This window comes from Tursiops truncatus, chromosome 6 (assembly GCF_011762595.2).
Source record: "Tursiops truncatus isolate mTurTru1 chromosome 6, mTurTru1.mat.Y, whole genome shotgun sequence".
NCBI classification, from domain to species: domain Eukaryota; kingdom Metazoa; phylum Chordata; class Mammalia; order Artiodactyla; family Delphinidae; genus Tursiops; species Tursiops truncatus.
In genome coordinates, this window is record NC_047039.1 from 105,068,679 (window position 1) to 105,085,368 (window position 16,690).

The following is a 16,690-nucleotide window of genomic DNA, read 5'->3' on the forward strand; positions in this document are numbered from 1 at the left end:
AATCATTAGGAAAATACAAATCAAAACCACAGTGAGATACTATTGGGTGTGTGTGATACTATCAAAAACACAGAAAATAGGAGGATGCAGAAAAATCAGAACCCCTGTACACTGCTGCATGGGACTGTAAAATGATACAGCCACTGTGGAAAACAGTATGGTGGTTCCTCAAAAAATTAAAAATAGAATTACCATATGATCCAGCAATTCCAGTTCTGGCTATATACCCAAAAGAACTGAAAATAGGGACTTGAAAAACTATTTGTACACTCAGTATTCATAGCAGCATTATTCACAACGTTCACAATAGCTAAAAGCTATAAGCAACCAAAGTATCCATCAACAGATGTATGGATAGACAAAATGTGGTATACAACAAACAATGGAATATTAGTCTGTCTCAAAAAGGAAGGAAATTGTGACACGCTACAACATGGATCAACCTTGAAAACAGTATGCTAAGTGAAAGAAGTCAGCCACAAAGGGACAAATACAGCATGACTCCACTTATATGAGATACCTAGATTAGCCAAATTCATAGAGACAGTAAGTAGAATGGTGGGTGCCGGAGTCTGGAGAATGGGGAAATACTGTTAATGGTTACAGGTTCATTTTTGCAAGATATGAAGAGTTCTATGGATGGATGGTGGTGATGGTTTCATAACAATACTAGTGTGGTACTTAACGGCACTAAACCGTACACTTAAAAATGGTTAAGATAATAAATGTTTTGGTCTGTATATTTCACCACAATTTTTTAAAATAAATAGTAAGAAAAAAACTATAGCTAACATCATACACTTGATAGTGAAATACTGAACTCTTTCCCTCTAAGATCAAAAACAAGAATGTCATCCTTGGGCTTCCCTGGTGGCGCAGTGGCTAAGAATCTGCCTGCCAATGCAGGGGACACGGGTTTGAGCCCTGGTCCGGGAGGATCCCACATGCTGCAGAGCAACTAAGCCCATGCGCCACAACTACTGAGCCTGCACTCTAGAGCCCGTGAGCCACAACTACTGAGCCCACGTGCCACGACTACTGAGGCCCGCGTGCCTAGAGCCCGTGCTCCGCAACAAGAGAAGCCACCGCAATGAGAAGCCTGCACACCGCAACAAAGAGTAGCCCCTGCTCGCCACAACTAGAGAAAGACCGCGCACAGCAACAAAGACCCAACACAGCCAAAATTAAATAAATTAAAAAAATAAACTTATAAATAATAAATTTTAAAAATTAAAAAAAAAAAGAATGTCATCCTCAACATTTTTATCTACTGTTGGACTGCAAATCTTAGCCAATGCCATAAGGTAAGAAAACTAAAAGTCATAAACATTAAAAAGGAAGAAGTAAAACTGTCTTTATTCATAGCGGTACACATAAAAAGTCCCAAAGAATTTATTTTTAAAAGTTACTAGAACTAGTAAACAAATGTAACAATGTCGTATAATACAATCACAATATACAAAAATCAACGGCATTTCTATATACTAGCAACAAACAATTGGAAAATAAAATTCTAAAATAATACCATTTACTACAGCATTAAAAAAACATACTACTTAAGGATAAATTTAAAGAAAGCTGCACAAGATCTCAACACTAATCTTTCAAAAACATCACGGAGAAAAAATAAAGTTCTAAATAAGTGGGAAAATATACTGCATTCATAGATTAGAAGACTCAATTCTAAAATGACAACTCTACCCAAATTGATAAAATCAATGAAATCCAATCAAATCCCAGCAGGCTTTCACTTAAAAAAAAAAATTTTTTTTTTTTGGATGAGCTGATTCTAAAATGTAAAACGAAATTAAAATAAAACCAAACAAAACCCTAGAATAGCCAAAACAGCTAAAACAACTTTGAAAAGGAAGAATGGAGTTGAAGAACTAACACCATCCGATTTCAAGATTTACTATACAACTATAGTATTCAAAACATTGTGCTATTAGTGAACACATAAGTAGGTTAATGGAAGAAAACAGAGTCTACAAGTAGATCATACATATAAGATCAAATTATTTTTCAGCAAGTGCATCAAAAATTTAATGAGGAAAGTCTTGTCAACAAATAGTGCTGAAACAAATAAATATTCATATAAAAAGACTTTGATTCCTATCTTACACCATACAAAAAAAATTAACTTGAATAAAGCTAAACCATAAAGTTTCTAGTAGAAAACATAGAATAATACCTTTGCAACCTCAGGTTAGGCCAAGATTTCTTAGGGAGGATACAGAAAGAATTAATCATAAAAGAAAAAATTAATAAATAGAACTTCATAAAAATGTAAAACTTCTGTTAATCAAAAATCATGTCAATAAAGTAGAAGAGAAAGCCACAGGTGGGGAGAAAATATTCACAACATACATATGTGATGAAGGACTTGTATCATAATAAAAAATACCCACAACTCAATAATAGGACAAAGAACACAATTTTTTTTAATTATCAAAAGACTTTGAATAGACACTTCTAAAAGACAAAATATGAATGGCCAATAAGGGTATGAAAAGATAATCAATATAAATAATCATCAGGGAAATGCAAATTAAAACCACATCGGTCCCATTACCTGCGCACTAGAATAACTAAAATTTAAAAATTGACAACACCAAACACTTACAAGGATGTCGAACTATTAGAAATCATACTACTGGAATTGTAAAATGTACCATTTGGAAAACTGGCAATTTCATAAAAAGTTTAACATACATCTACCATCTGACCCAACAATTCCTAGATACGTTCAGAGACATTAAAATATATCCACAAAAACCTTGTACAAGAATTTTCATAGCTGCTTTATCATAATAGTACAAAACTAGAAATAGCCCGGGTATCAACAGATGAATAGATCAACTATGATACAGTCAATTGAATACTACTCAGTAATAAAAAGAAATGAATTACTAACACCTGCAACAACATGGATGAGTCTCAAACATTATGCTGAAAAACACTAGACACAATAAAGCACCTGTTGTATGATTCCATCTATAAGACATGTCAGAACAAACTAATCTATCATGACAGAAATCCGAAGTTATTGCTTCTTGGGGCAGAATAGTGAGATCAACTGAGAAAAAGCATAAGGGAATTTTCTGAAGCGATGGCACTGTTCTGTATCTTGATGAAACATGAATTACAAGGGTACATGCATTTGTGAAAACTGCTTGAATGTTACACTTAATATCTATGTGTTTCACTGTACGTAAATCATACCACTTTTTTTTTTTGCTCCATTAGCATACAGTAAATGCTCATTAAATATTAGCCCAAAAAGTTAGAAACCCTTCATCATCTATTTCAGCAACGAAGAAACATGCAGTAACAGCTAGAGCAGCTAAATACTTGGCAATTCACATATACTATCTAACTTATTTTTAAAAACAACCCCTAATAGAGATTATTACTGTTTTATGGATGAAGAAACTGACCTTCACAGGTTGCCTATGGTCACTTAGCAAGGACTGGCAAAAGCCAAGATGCAAACTCTCATGTTCTTTCCACTGCACCACACCGTGTCCATTAGGGTCACTTTCAGCAACATGACCTGCAACTGCCAGGACAGCACAATTCATACGAGAAGCTTACTTAAGGCTCCCTACATTCTTGATAGCAGGGTAAAAAGGAGGCCAATTCTGATAGCTTGATTAGTGAATGGAGGCAGGGCTGCAAGCAGAAGCCTGAAAATGCTGCTCTAAGCTTTTATCCTCTTTTTTGGCTTCAAGATGGTTCCTGATACTTGAGGATACAGGTTCCCATTCCTCAGAGCAATTTCAAGGTAAGAGAATTGTGAATGTAAAATCTATCATCTAAATGGGAAGCTGTAGCCTGGGTGACTCAATTTGACAGAATAGCTTGGAAGCTTGGCAGCTGAAATGAGAGCCACAGATTTTTTAAAAAATATATATCTCATTTCTTAATACAAGAGCCTTGTTAAAAAAAAATTAAGGGGTAAAACCTGGTGGTCCAGTAGTTAGGACTCTGAACCTCCACTGCCGGGGGCCCAGGTTCAGTCCGTGGTCAGGGAACTAAGATCCCACAAGCTGCAGTGTGGCCAATAAATTAATTTATAAAAATTAAAACAGAAATAGTGAGTTACTCTGTGATACCACCTGCCCAAAGATATCACTGTTAACTGTTCAGTGTATCTTCTTCCAGACTAAAATTTACCTTCTCCTTAATGATTCTATAGTATTCCATTACATGGATAACTACAAACCATTTTAGTCCCCTATTAAACTTTTGAGCTGTTCCTTTTTTGCTATTATAAATGCTGAAAAGAGTATCTGAGAATATACATTTTGCACACCTTTCATTTCTTATAGGATAAATACCCAGATGTACTAACTGCTAAATCTGCAAATTTAAATTTAAAAAATTTTTAATTTTAAACTGCTAAATCTGCAAGAATAAACCCGAACATTTTTAGTGTTGACAGATATTGTTAGATTATACTCACAGACTTCCCATTTTCCCACACCTTCATCTGCACTGTTAATTATCATTTTTTAATGTAGGAACTGCAAACTCAAATGCCTAGAGAAGACTGGAAGGAAACATAAATGGATGAAGGAAGCCATGTGGGTTTGTGACAAACCTGAGTGTGCATGCTCATTTAAAGAGGGCAGCCACACATATATACAATGGAATATTACTCAGCCATAAAAAGAAACGAAATTGAGCTATTTGTAAGGAGGTGGATAGACCTAGAATCTGTCATACAGAGTGAAGTAAGTCAGAAAGAGAAAGACAAATACCGTATGCTAACACATATATATGGAATTTAAGAAAAAACAATGTCATGAAGAACCTAGGGGTAAGACAGGAATAAAGACACAGACCTACTAGAGAATGGGCTTGAGGATATGGGGAGGGGGAAGGGTGAGCTGTGACAGGGCGAGAGAGAGGCATGGACATATATACACTACCAAACGTAAGGTAGATAGCTAGTGGGAAGCAGCCGCATGGCACAGGGAGATCGGCTCAGTGCTTTGTGACCGCCTGGAAGGGTGGGATAGGGAGGGTGGGAGGGAGGGAGACGCAAGAGGGAAGAGATATGGGAACATATGTATATGTATAACTGATTCACTTTGTTATAAAGCAGAAACTAACACCATTGTAAAGCAATTATACCCCAATAAAGATGTTAAATAAAAATAAAAAAATAAAGAGGGCAGCCACTACTCTGTTCCAGCCAACAGATGCCATGTATCAACAGAAATCCAGGCCCAGTGCTGGACCATCCAATTTATCAAGGCCAGAAATGGAAATTTTTATGAAACTCTTGCAAGTTTTAAATGTTGACAACTAACATGCTTTTATTTAAACATCCAGTTAGTCAAACAAAACACATCTATAAGCCAGACTACATTTAGCACATGGAATTTTGTGCTACAGTGAAAATGATATAACACTATTTTCACTGTGAATCTTATTATTCATGCAGTTTATCTTTTCCTATGCTTACCAACAGAGGATATATCTATTCAATTTTGGTTCATACTGTCAGCACCCTTCAAAGAAAGATGCTTATCTTTTCTTTCAGATTCAAATCTACAACAACAAATACTGGACCAACAAAAAAAAGATATGTAACTTCAAATACAGAAGCTAAGAGTCTTAACTGACCTGTATGCCCAGAAAAGGCTTATGAAGACTCACTTGGGACTGAATTGTTATACTCTCCTCAACATACTTAAAGAACCCCAAGATTTTGAGAGAAAACACCAATTTGTAAAATTATGTATAACTCTGAAGAGGGTGGCTTTAATAATCCAGGGTTTCCCTCCACTACCTAATAGATTTGCCTAACACAGCAAATCTTCTTCTTGGTGAGACATCAGAAAAAGAACAGAATTCCCACACATCCCCCTTTGTTATCATATGCTGAATTTAAACAACCACTTTCAGCTTTTTTAAAAAAAAGAAATAAAGCACAGGTTTATAGGAATCCTTCTCTGCTCTCAAAATATTACTGCAATACTGCTCCCACAGAAATAATTTCAGCAACCTATCTAATTTCAAAGTTTCTTCTCATTCCTTCTTAGTCATCCATTACATATCTCCAGACCCAGATGTTCAAGCATTCCCTGAACCCACCATAGATAATGGCAGAGATCCATGACTATCCAAGGATCCAACAAGAGCCTTTGAATGCAACTATCTTTTCATCAATTGTAAACAAGTCCTAAACTCTTGGCTCCATAGGGAGTCTCTATCAAGTCAGTATAAACTCTGAAATAGGGGCAAAGGTCAAGGGGATGAAGCTCAGCCTAAACTCTGGATCTCATCCCACCCCCACCCTGTTCAAAAGAATTCTTATCAGAAAGGAACTCCCCAGCAAAAGGCCACATTCAGGAGACGTGATCTTGCAGTGATCTAGCAGATTCAGCTGAAGCTTTGGAAGGAAGGCTCTTGGAACTGTTATGAATGTGAAATACCAATATCACAAACAGAATGTTGTGAAGGAAAGGTGACATAAAGGGGAAAACCAAGGGAACTTACCTTCATTTGTTTCAGGAAAGAACCTGTTTGATAATACATAGTGGAATAATCCTGAACCTCAGAAGAAATCTCTTTGGGAACCTATTCCACAGTGAATTACTCTACTTTACATCCAAAATAACTCTAATATATGCAAAAGAGCCCAAATGACACTTAGAAAATAGTCTTCATTCTGTACATAAAAGGCCCCGTTATATATGTTATAAATCCTTATACTGCCTTAAACTCTTCCATTAGCATCTGAGACTTGTCACAGTCAAGAGAGCTAGAAACAGGATAGAAGATTCATTAAAACAGCACCTCTGAAGTCCCAGATGTTTCTCCACTGTGTACTCTGGGATGAGTCATTTAACCTCTCCAGACCTTAGCAGTCTCATCTGTTAGGATAGGAATAGTATCTTTTCAAACAGGCTTTATGAGTGCTTAATGAAAAATGCACATGAACCATTTAATGTGTAATAAATATTAGTCATTATTATTACTAACTACTATTATGTAGTAAAAGCCACATATCATCAAATTTTGTGTCTGTCGTTCCTGACTAAACCAGAGTCCCTTGAGGGCAGGAACTGAGTCTTAGGCTTGGCACACACATCAAAGGGAAAAAGAGAAATGGGGAGGGAAGGAAACAGTGGACTAGGTATTACAAAGTCAAACTTAAGTTTAGATATTTTATACGCTATAACCAACCCTTCTCACTCCCACTGAATATGTTCAAAGTACCTAGCACATAAGGAATACTCAATAAATGTTAATTTTCTTTGATCTCTAACACTCAACCTTAAGTTCATTATCTGCAGACCACACTTGGGTTTATATAAACTGTTTTCTGAGATTAAAAATTGCGACATATAGGGCTTCCCTGGTGGCGCAGTGGTTGAGAGTCCGCCTGCAGATGCAGGGGACGCGGGTTCGTGCCCCAGTCCGGGAAGATCCCACATGCCGCGGAGCGGCTGGGCCCATGAGCCATGGCCGCTGAGCCTGCACGTCCGGAGCCTGTGCTCCACAATGGGAGAGGCCACAACAGTGAGAGGCCCACGTACCAAAAAAAAAAAAAAAAATTGTGACATATAGTTTGACAACTAGGAATAGACCCATAGGACATGGTACAGAATGTTGGAATTTTGGAATGAACCTATGGGTAACTCTAGCTGAGATGTACATTTCTCTTTTATAGCTTGAAGGATCCACAAAAAGTCTCCTTGGGATCCCAAAACACTTGACAGATGAATGCAAAGCCAGAGCAAACTAGTGATGTTAGGCTGTCTTATTCTGAAGCTGTTTTTTAAATTGCCTGTTCATCCCACATCACTCATGGATCTCTGCCTGGTGGGCATCTATCAGTATGGCAACAGAGGGCAAAGATTAATTTAACTTTCAAGTCTCTTCTAAAATGCTCATTTATCCAGGTCTTTGCTCAGTAGGGGAAAATATATACATATGTGTATGTATGTATGTATGTATGTATGTATGTGTGTGTATGTGTGTGTGTGTGTGTGTGTGTGTGTGTGTGTGTGTGTGTGTGTGTGTGTGTGTGTAAGTCTGAGTCAGCAAGAATCCCAAGTATGCAGTCTTTTAAAAATGGTAGGGACTTCCCTGGTGGCGCAGTAGTTGAGAATCCGCCTGCCAATTCCGGGGAAATGGGTTCAAGCCCTGGTCCGGGAAGATCCCACATGCCGAAAAGCAACTAAGCCTGTGTGCCACAACTACCGAGTCTGCACTCTAGAGCCCATGAGCCACAACTACTGAAGCCCGCGAGCCATAACTACTGAAGCCCGTGCACCTAGAGTCCATGCTCTGCAACAAGAGAAGCCACTGCAATGAGAAGCCCGTGCACTGCAACGAAGAGTAGCCCCTACCCGCTGCAGCTAGAGAAAGCCCACACGCAGCAACAAAGACCCAACGCAGCCAAAAAAAATAATTTTTAAAAAGTATCATAGGATTTATAAATAAATTAAATTAAATGGTAATGGCACGTCTTTAATTACACAAATTTCTTCCTCAGCATGCTCTCTCTAAGACCTTGCTACTGACCAAAGAGAAAGTGCATAATCTGAGTATTTATTTTAAATAAGCAGAGGGTTAACTACTTTAGTTTCCTAAGAGGTTAAATAAATGGGTTGGCAGATGGTCATTTTGGTTACCTGCTGCTGGTTGGGCGAAGGGGCCCAAAACACCCTAACAGTCAACCAGATGGTAAGAACAGTCTTGGCCAGCAGTACGTGAGCTCCACTCCTTTGAGGGAACTATTTACTTGAAGCAGTAACTTACACCTGCTAACATCTGGAATGATTTATCTTTGTGTCATTAGGCAACAGAGGATAGTTTAATTGAATAAAGTGGTTACAACAGTCGTCAGGTACAGAAAGACTGAGAATTTCAACATTATGCTACATAGCCTAGAACAGCATACACTTAATAGTGTTTACCATTTGCCAAGCATTATTCCAAATGCATATATTACTTCCTTTAATCTCCACAATAGCCTTGTGAAGTAGAAGCACTTTTTTATTGTCCCCATTTAACAGATGAGAATACTAAGGCACAGAGAGGTTAAATAACTTAGCCAAGATTACAGAGCTAGTAAATATTGAAGCCAAGTTGAACTCAAGCAATCTTGAGCCAGAGTCCATGCTCTTAATTCAGAAGAGTTTTGGCTTACATAAAAAGCTAAAGGGCTCACTTGAAATGCAGACAAAAAATTTATATAAAACTATGTTCACGGGCTTCCCTGGTTGGCGCAGGGTTGAGGGTCCGCCTGCCGATGCAGGGGACACGGGTTCGTGCCCCGATCCGGGAAGATCCCACATGCCGCGGAGCGGCTGGGCCCGTGAGCCATGGCCGCTAAGCCTGCGCGTCTGGAGCCTGTGCTCCGCAACAGGAGAGGCCACAGCAGTGAGAGGCCCGCGTATCGCAAAAAAAAAAAAAAAAAACTATGTTCACTGTGGCACTATTTATAATGTAGAAAAAACTGCAAACAACCTAAATGCCCAACAACAGGTAAATGGTTAAATAAACCATGGTAAACTTATTCACTTACAATGAAATATTATCTTGCCATTAAAAATATTTATGAAAACTGTTTCATGACTTGGGACAGTGTTCCCAATGTAATGTTGAGTGGGGGAGCAATAAACAGCATACAAATTGTATATATGATTTCTAACCACGTAAAAAATAAGCTCAGACACAAACTGGAAGGACATATTCTCAAATAAGAAACAATGGTTATTTCCAGGTGGTGGGATTAGGGGTGTTTACAGTTTTCTTTTAGTGTTTTCCACAATGAACACGCATTATCCTACCATCAGTTTAAACAAAGGCAATTTTTTTCTTTTAATCAAGCTGCATGAAAATCCTCAAGCAGTTGGTATAAACAGCTAAAAAGCTTCTAACCTGTCTAAACTTCAAGTAGTTACTTTCCTTGGCATAATACCCTTTGAACACGAAACAACATAGTCAGCACATACCAAAAAGAATGCTCATCTTCAAATTTGGAAACTGAATTAAAATACGAGTATTTTCAATTTCGGTCAGTGTTTATTCTCTAATTATTTGTAGGATTATTTTACAAGAAGAGAAATGGATTAAACTATTTAGAGGCCAAGAACCCAGGAATGGTTTTGCTGAAATAGAATAAGGGACAAAAGTCTGACTAGGGAGGAAGAACAGCTGTTGCTAATCCAACTATTTACCCTTTGACCCTCTATCTGGCCAATAACTGAACAGTATCAATTGTTTTCCTGTATTATGTGCTGTTTACAAGCCCTGAGAGGCATGAAAGGAATTAATAATTTAGTCTAGATAGCCGACAGCCTTTATTGGGGAGCCCCTTGTCTGTGGGACAGAAATCAGAGCAAGTAACTGTCCTGAAGTCATAGGTCCCTTTACTGTTCTTGTTTTATAGCCTAATTGGTCCCCAAACATAAATCAATTATTTCTCCTGTTTTAAGAAACAATGACTTCTATTCTCTAACTTCCCTTACATCAAGTCAGTCCTTGTTCTCTTGAGTTTTACAACTACACGGTAAGCACGATGGCTGAGGAAAATACTTGGGGAGCAGGGCAGACTGGGGTTATTTGGAAACAGAAGCACAGAAAGGTTATGCTGTTTTGAACTTCTCTTGACCTTTGACTGCCCTTGTCCCTTATGCTAATAGGCAGGGTACAGAGATGCTTCTTGTAGAAATGAACTTAGCCTGAACCTGTGCTGTAACATTGGACTCCAGGAAGCCCAGGAACCATAGGAAGGCAGCCAGAGTGTGAGTAGCTGCCCATATTCTAAGCATGCTACCCATATGGTCTATCACAAAAAATGTAGGGGAAAAAAAAAGGCTATACAAATTTTACAAAGTCAGTCTTTCCTCATCCAGTTCCAACATGTTGTCCCAAATTTGCTGTCTACAACCACTGCCAAGCAAAATGGGAAATCAGCAACAATGGTATTTCCTGGTCTAAAATAAGCAAGTATGAGTAGGCCTTCCTTATCAGGAATTTGGGGGGTAAGGGAGACATTGGAGCCTCTAAATTCCAAAGATGCATCACAAAGAAAACCCTATTATTCTCCATCTAATGTGCAGAAGTTGTGAAATATTAACACAGATGTTATTCCTTCCCAATCAGAAGCCATGGAATTTGTAGTATCAACAACCATAACCAACTTTACACAACACATGTGTACAGCCCATTTCAATCTTGAGGTGTGCTATGACTTGGTAGGACTGAGCATGCTCAATTGAACCCCAAGATTGACTCAGACCAGATGATAAACTTTTGTTTCTTCCCATTCATTATTATAATGTCAGATCTTTATGTATTTCTTCATAGAGAAAGACCAAAAATACTAACTTCACAAAAATAACATGGGGACTATTGAAAATATTGGCCACATAAGCTAAGTAGGACTTTTAAAAGAAAAATGATTTTTTTAGGTAATTCCCATTCTATACTGATATATAAAATTATGATTCAATATCTGTTCATTCTCATGGAATGGAGAGGTATATAAAGCACAATATCTAGCTAGAGAGTCTATGCAGAAATGTTAAATGAGTTAGAATTACTTGGCCCAGAAAGAACAATAATCCAATAATAATCTTCATAAGAATATCAAGTGCCTTTCCTAGAAGATGGGCATGAGTATTTTCAATTGCTACTAAGTGCAGAAAAAAAGAATAAATTTGGATACTATGTGCTAAATTAGAGGTTTAAAAAAGTGTATTTTGAAATAATTCCAGACAAGGAAATATTTTCCAATAGACTATTAATAAATTAGGGCAGGACACAGATTTATTTATTTGTGTATCCCTAGAGCCTAGAACTGGGCCTGTTGCAGAGAACATTCAATGTTAAACTGAGTTCTCAATTATCTGGCTTGTTTTATGTGTAGTTCTACCTGAAAGACCACAGGGCATGTCAATATCCTTCCTAGTGTTCAAAAATGCTTCTAAGAGAGGACCATGACTCGAGAATTTACCTTTTCCTCCTCCTAAATGACGGCTATTCATTAAGAGAAAGACAGTGAAAATAGTGTGTTCACTCACAGGTAATGGGATGTCAGGTAGGAAGGTGGGGTAAACTGAGCCTATATTACCTACAAAGCTGATTCTGAACTTTATGCCTTGTAGAAAGACAAATCTATTTCCTTGGTGTTTGATAAGCATTATGAGACTTATTTTATCTTGTAATTAATAAGTTAGTTGAACAAACATGAATGTTTATACTATTAAAGTGTGTGAGGATAACATGAGAATGGCCACAGCTGATATTAGTCAGGATGGTGAGAAGGTGAACTTTACCGCTTACCTCAACAGCAGAATGGTGACCAATAACCAGCCCCATGACCCTAACAAGTACAAGAACTAGAAAAAATAACTCTAAATCATCTCATGGAGTCTCAATCTAAAGTATCATTCGACCTTTTGGTATTATAGCAAAATAAGGTATGTATACACTGAATATTCTCCATATCCTGGAATGGTGTATGCCACATTATGAGAGCACTATAAACACAGATGATTATCTATGATCAAGACTTATATAGTCCTGAAAAGCATCATTTAATTAGACTTTGAAATGGTCATTCTCATAACTTAAACTTAAGAATGTAGTTGAAGATGCTTTAGAAATTAAACTGTGGTATGAAGGTTATCAACTATAAGTATCTAAACCTTTACATAATCCTTCTTTGAAATACATTATATCAAAATGATGTCAACATTTTAAAAAGTGGTTGTGGGTATATGGTTGTATGTATGCATAAATGAAAGCACAATTTTTGTTGGTGGTGGTTTCATGGATGATGGAGAACAAGAAACTAGTATTAAACAGAAATTTTCAGCAAAGAATTTTCTATTAAACGGCTAGACTCTGGCCACCAAATAACATTAGGAGAAGAAAAAGAAAACATAACTAGAAAAGAGAGAATGCCCTCCCCATAATCATAAATTAAAGTGAAATAAAATCTGTAAATAGGGCTTCCCTGGTGGCGCAGTGGTTGAGAGTCCGCCTGCCGATGCGGGGGACACGGGTTCGTGCCCCGGTCCGGGAGGATCCCACGTGCCGCGGAACGGCTGTACCCGTGAGCCATGGCTGCTGGGCCTGCGCGTCCGGAGCCTGTGCTCCGCAACGGGAGAGGCCGCGACAGTGAGAGGCCCGCGTACCGCAAAAAAAAAAAAAAAATCTGTCAATAGGTCTATAAATGTCATCTTAAGTTATACATTTCAAAGTACACACACATACACTTTTCTTACACATGAACACTGGGGAACATTCAGAACTTACTAGTGCTTGGGTCAAGCTCTGCCAGTTCGTCCTGACAAAAACCTAAAGAGAAAACAACAGGAAAAAAAGATTACAATTCATGAATTACTCCAAGGTGCTTCCAAATATGAAAAATCAAGTATCATATAGCGGGAAAAAAAATCCAGACTCAGATGTCAAATCTGGATTTGAATCCTAGCTCTATAACATTTAGCTACTGTACATCCTTGAGCCTCCATTTCATCATCTTTATATAAAAAAATGGAGATAGTAACAGCACCTATCATGGATAGTAATGAGGATTAAGTGAGACACTAATATTAAATGCTTATTTAGCACAGTCCCTGGCACAGAGGAGCTCAATAAACAACAGCACAAGTAATTATGAGTAAGCAATGCCAAAGTTAGCTGTAAAAAGTTCGTAATAAAATTACAATGTACTTAATACTCGTCATGTTCTACTATGTTATCAATGAATTATTTTCCAAAAGGAAGTAAAATATACAAAATATGAACTTATAAAATATCCAACAGGATAATTTTACTTAAAATTTTCACAGTTGCTTAAGAATTTTACCTATACACACAAATGGGAGCAATTCTTCCATTAATAAATATGCTATTCAAGTCGGAATAAATACCTCTCAAAGCACATTTCAGGCCCAAAAAATCTGAGCTACATCTTTCTGATTGGTGTGTAACTATCACACTGAAGAGAAAAATCAAGCACAGTGAGTGGCAAACACCCAGTAGGTGTTCTATATACACAGGTGATGAAAGTTCTATTTTCCTGGAATGACTGCTTACTCTCTCCAGTTTGCCTTCTACTCATTCTCAGAAAAGCTTTTTCTTGCCTCCCTTATCCTTGTCTCATACACAAGGTCAAAGCCCCCTGTTATAATTATCTATAATGTTTTGTGCACTCATCAGCAAGGAATTATTGGCTCAATGTCTCATGCCACTATTAGACTGTTCCACTAACAGTGTTCCACCACCCCAGGGGAAGGGACCTGGCCTGTCTTGTTCACAGCTGTAACCCCATTATGTCTCACAAGCCTAGTACAAAGCAGATGTTCAATAAATATCAACTGTAGTATCTCAATGGTAAATTCAAAAACAATGGAGCAAAACTAGGACTAGAGGAATATAAGAACATTTTCTGTCATCAGAGCCAGGCAATCAGAAGCCAAAAGAGCAACTGAGCGTCATGTGGAGAAGAAGGATTCAAACAGCAAGTAGACTGTTTAAACACCACTTTTAAAGTCCTTGCACTCCTGGGCATTCACCAAACAAGCCACAGTCCTTCTTGGTAAAGAACTATTCATCATCCTTCAAGACCCAGCTCAAATATAACAACTATGAAACGTGGAAAACAGAAGAGGCCTCTCCTGCATTCACAACTTAAATAACTGCCTCCTCCACTAGACAGTGAGCTCTTCAAGGGTAGGGACAGTGCCATATTCATCTGCAGAGCTGCTTCTACGCCCGAAACAGTTGCCGATACATTACGTAAGGTGCTCAAATGCAGGATGAACTAAACAGAAAACACAACCCTCCTCTAGATCACAGTCTAGGGGAAGGAAGTCACAGGATCAGAAAATCTAAGTCTAGCCTGAAAAGTGTGTGGAATGTCTGAATGAGGAAATCTGATCTGGAAAACCAGAGTTTGGAAGCTGCTAAAGTGGATGAGATGCCTAAAAAGGCTCACCTCAGAGCAACTTTAAACCGTCTCTACCTAAACACATGGGGATCAGAAAAGCTGTGGAGAGATGCCAGGCAATGAGGAAATCACTCATTACACATGGGTCCAATACTGAACATCCTGCCAGAAATGAAACTGAGAATAAGCACTCACTTAACATAAATTGACTCAAAAATAGGACAAAAAACATGGGAAGGCAGAATAGTATAATGGGCAAGTTATAGTTCAAGCCACTTTTAGTTTAGTCATATGACTTTAGGCAAGTCACTCCCTATTCTGGACCTCAGATTCTGGACATTAAATGAAAAAGCTGTACTAGAAGTCTCAAGAAAAGACAAAGCCTAACACATTTTCTAAAAACAACATTCGGAACTCAAAGTAACTAGATCAAACACAAATAAAGACAGGGTGACTAAAAAAAAAGAAATACTATGAAAAATAGTTAAAGTGGACATCTATTGCTTTTATCTGCCTAGCAACCACTCCCCCCTTCTGGTTAATGGCATTCTGATTTTACTTTGGAGACTTATCCCTTTTACACTTTCAGTTGATATGACCCAAGTAGGATTGACCCTAACCCTGCTATAAACTGGGATTAACAACAGCACTTACCTTATAGGTCTGTTAAAAGGATTAAATGAGATAGTGCATGTAAAGACTTTACACAGTACTTGACAAAGTCAAAGCTCAACATATGTGAGCTATTACTAACCAACTAACCCCAAGGGTCCATCCAATCTAGTGCTGTATCTGTGGTACCAAAGAGGAGATTATAGGAGGGTTAACTATTGACTCATTCATGACACCATCCTCAAAGACCTGGAATGGAACCCCCTAACATCACTAATGTAGTTTAATTACTTGCTGTGATTCTTGAACTTTTTTAATATTTTGAGCCTATAAATTGCTTGATGCAATAATTCCAGATGTAGTACGCTACCCCCCGAGAAAAGAAGAACTCTTTATATTTGCCTTAAAACGAATTCCTCCAGTGGTCACAAAGATCCCTGATTATGGAATTCAGTAACTATGTCTATAGTCCCTCCATCCAGTCCTGAGACCACTGGCTAATAATGTTGTCTCTGGCTTTACAGATCATCACTAATGCAGGAGGCTTGAGGAGATATGGAGAACAATGTTAATCCTACCTCCTGACAAGTCAATGGAATGGCTAGATCTGGCTACCGTTCTCAAACAGTCTCACCCAGATTCTCAGCAACCAGATCCAGCTAGCAAAATGATTCCTAGCTAGAAGAATCCAAACCACTGCTAGAAATAACCCCAATGTGTGTTCAATTCAATTCAACACAGAGGCAAAGGATATCAGAATTGTTCAGTAAAAAGCAGACTCCTAAGGCACATAAATACACAAATATAACCCCAAAACCTTCTGCCTCACAAAATACAACACATTAAACAGATTAGGAAATGTTCTGAGAAATCCAGAGTCTTTGGCTGGTGACTTAAATTGCTTTAAAAAGGGAGAGACAAGAGACACAGATTGGTTCCTAAAATGATAGATATACCACTAAATCAGCATGCTCATAAGCAATCTGAAATTTAGTGCAAAGCTTATATATATTCTGTTACCACGGCTTAACTTAAAAGGCAGATGCATAGCGAAAAGGACATGGGTCTGAGTTAAGAGTTGGATTCAAATCCCATATCTGCCACTATTTTTGTTTAATTAACTACCCTATAGCTACTTCCTGAAAT

General features: G+C 37.9%; 1 protein-coding gene and 1 long non-coding RNA gene across 3 annotated transcripts in view; one reads left to right on the forward strand and one right to left on the reverse strand.

Annotated features, from left to right (window-relative positions):
- The window catches only part of LOC117312667 (uncharacterized), a 51,636-nt gene extending 44,361 nt beyond the window's left edge, over positions 1 to 7,275 (forward strand). The window contains exons 3-4 of the long non-coding RNA XR_004527097.2: positions 3,732 to 3,784; positions 5,552 to 7,275. This is a non-coding gene — a long non-coding RNA (uncharacterized lncRNA). The remainder of the gene's footprint in view (positions 1 to 3,731; positions 3,785 to 5,551) is intronic.
- NR6A1 (nuclear receptor subfamily 6 group A member 1) overlaps positions 1 to 16,690 on the reverse strand; it is a 206,960-nt gene that overhangs the window by 165,096 nt on the left and 25,174 nt on the right. For both annotated transcript variants that reach the window (XM_033858582.2, XM_033858581.2), the window contains exon 2: positions 13,294 to 13,335. In XM_033858582.2, coding sequence (XP_033714473.1) covers positions 13,294 to 13,335 — 42 coding nt within the window. The remainder of the gene's footprint in view (positions 1 to 13,293; positions 13,336 to 16,690) is intronic.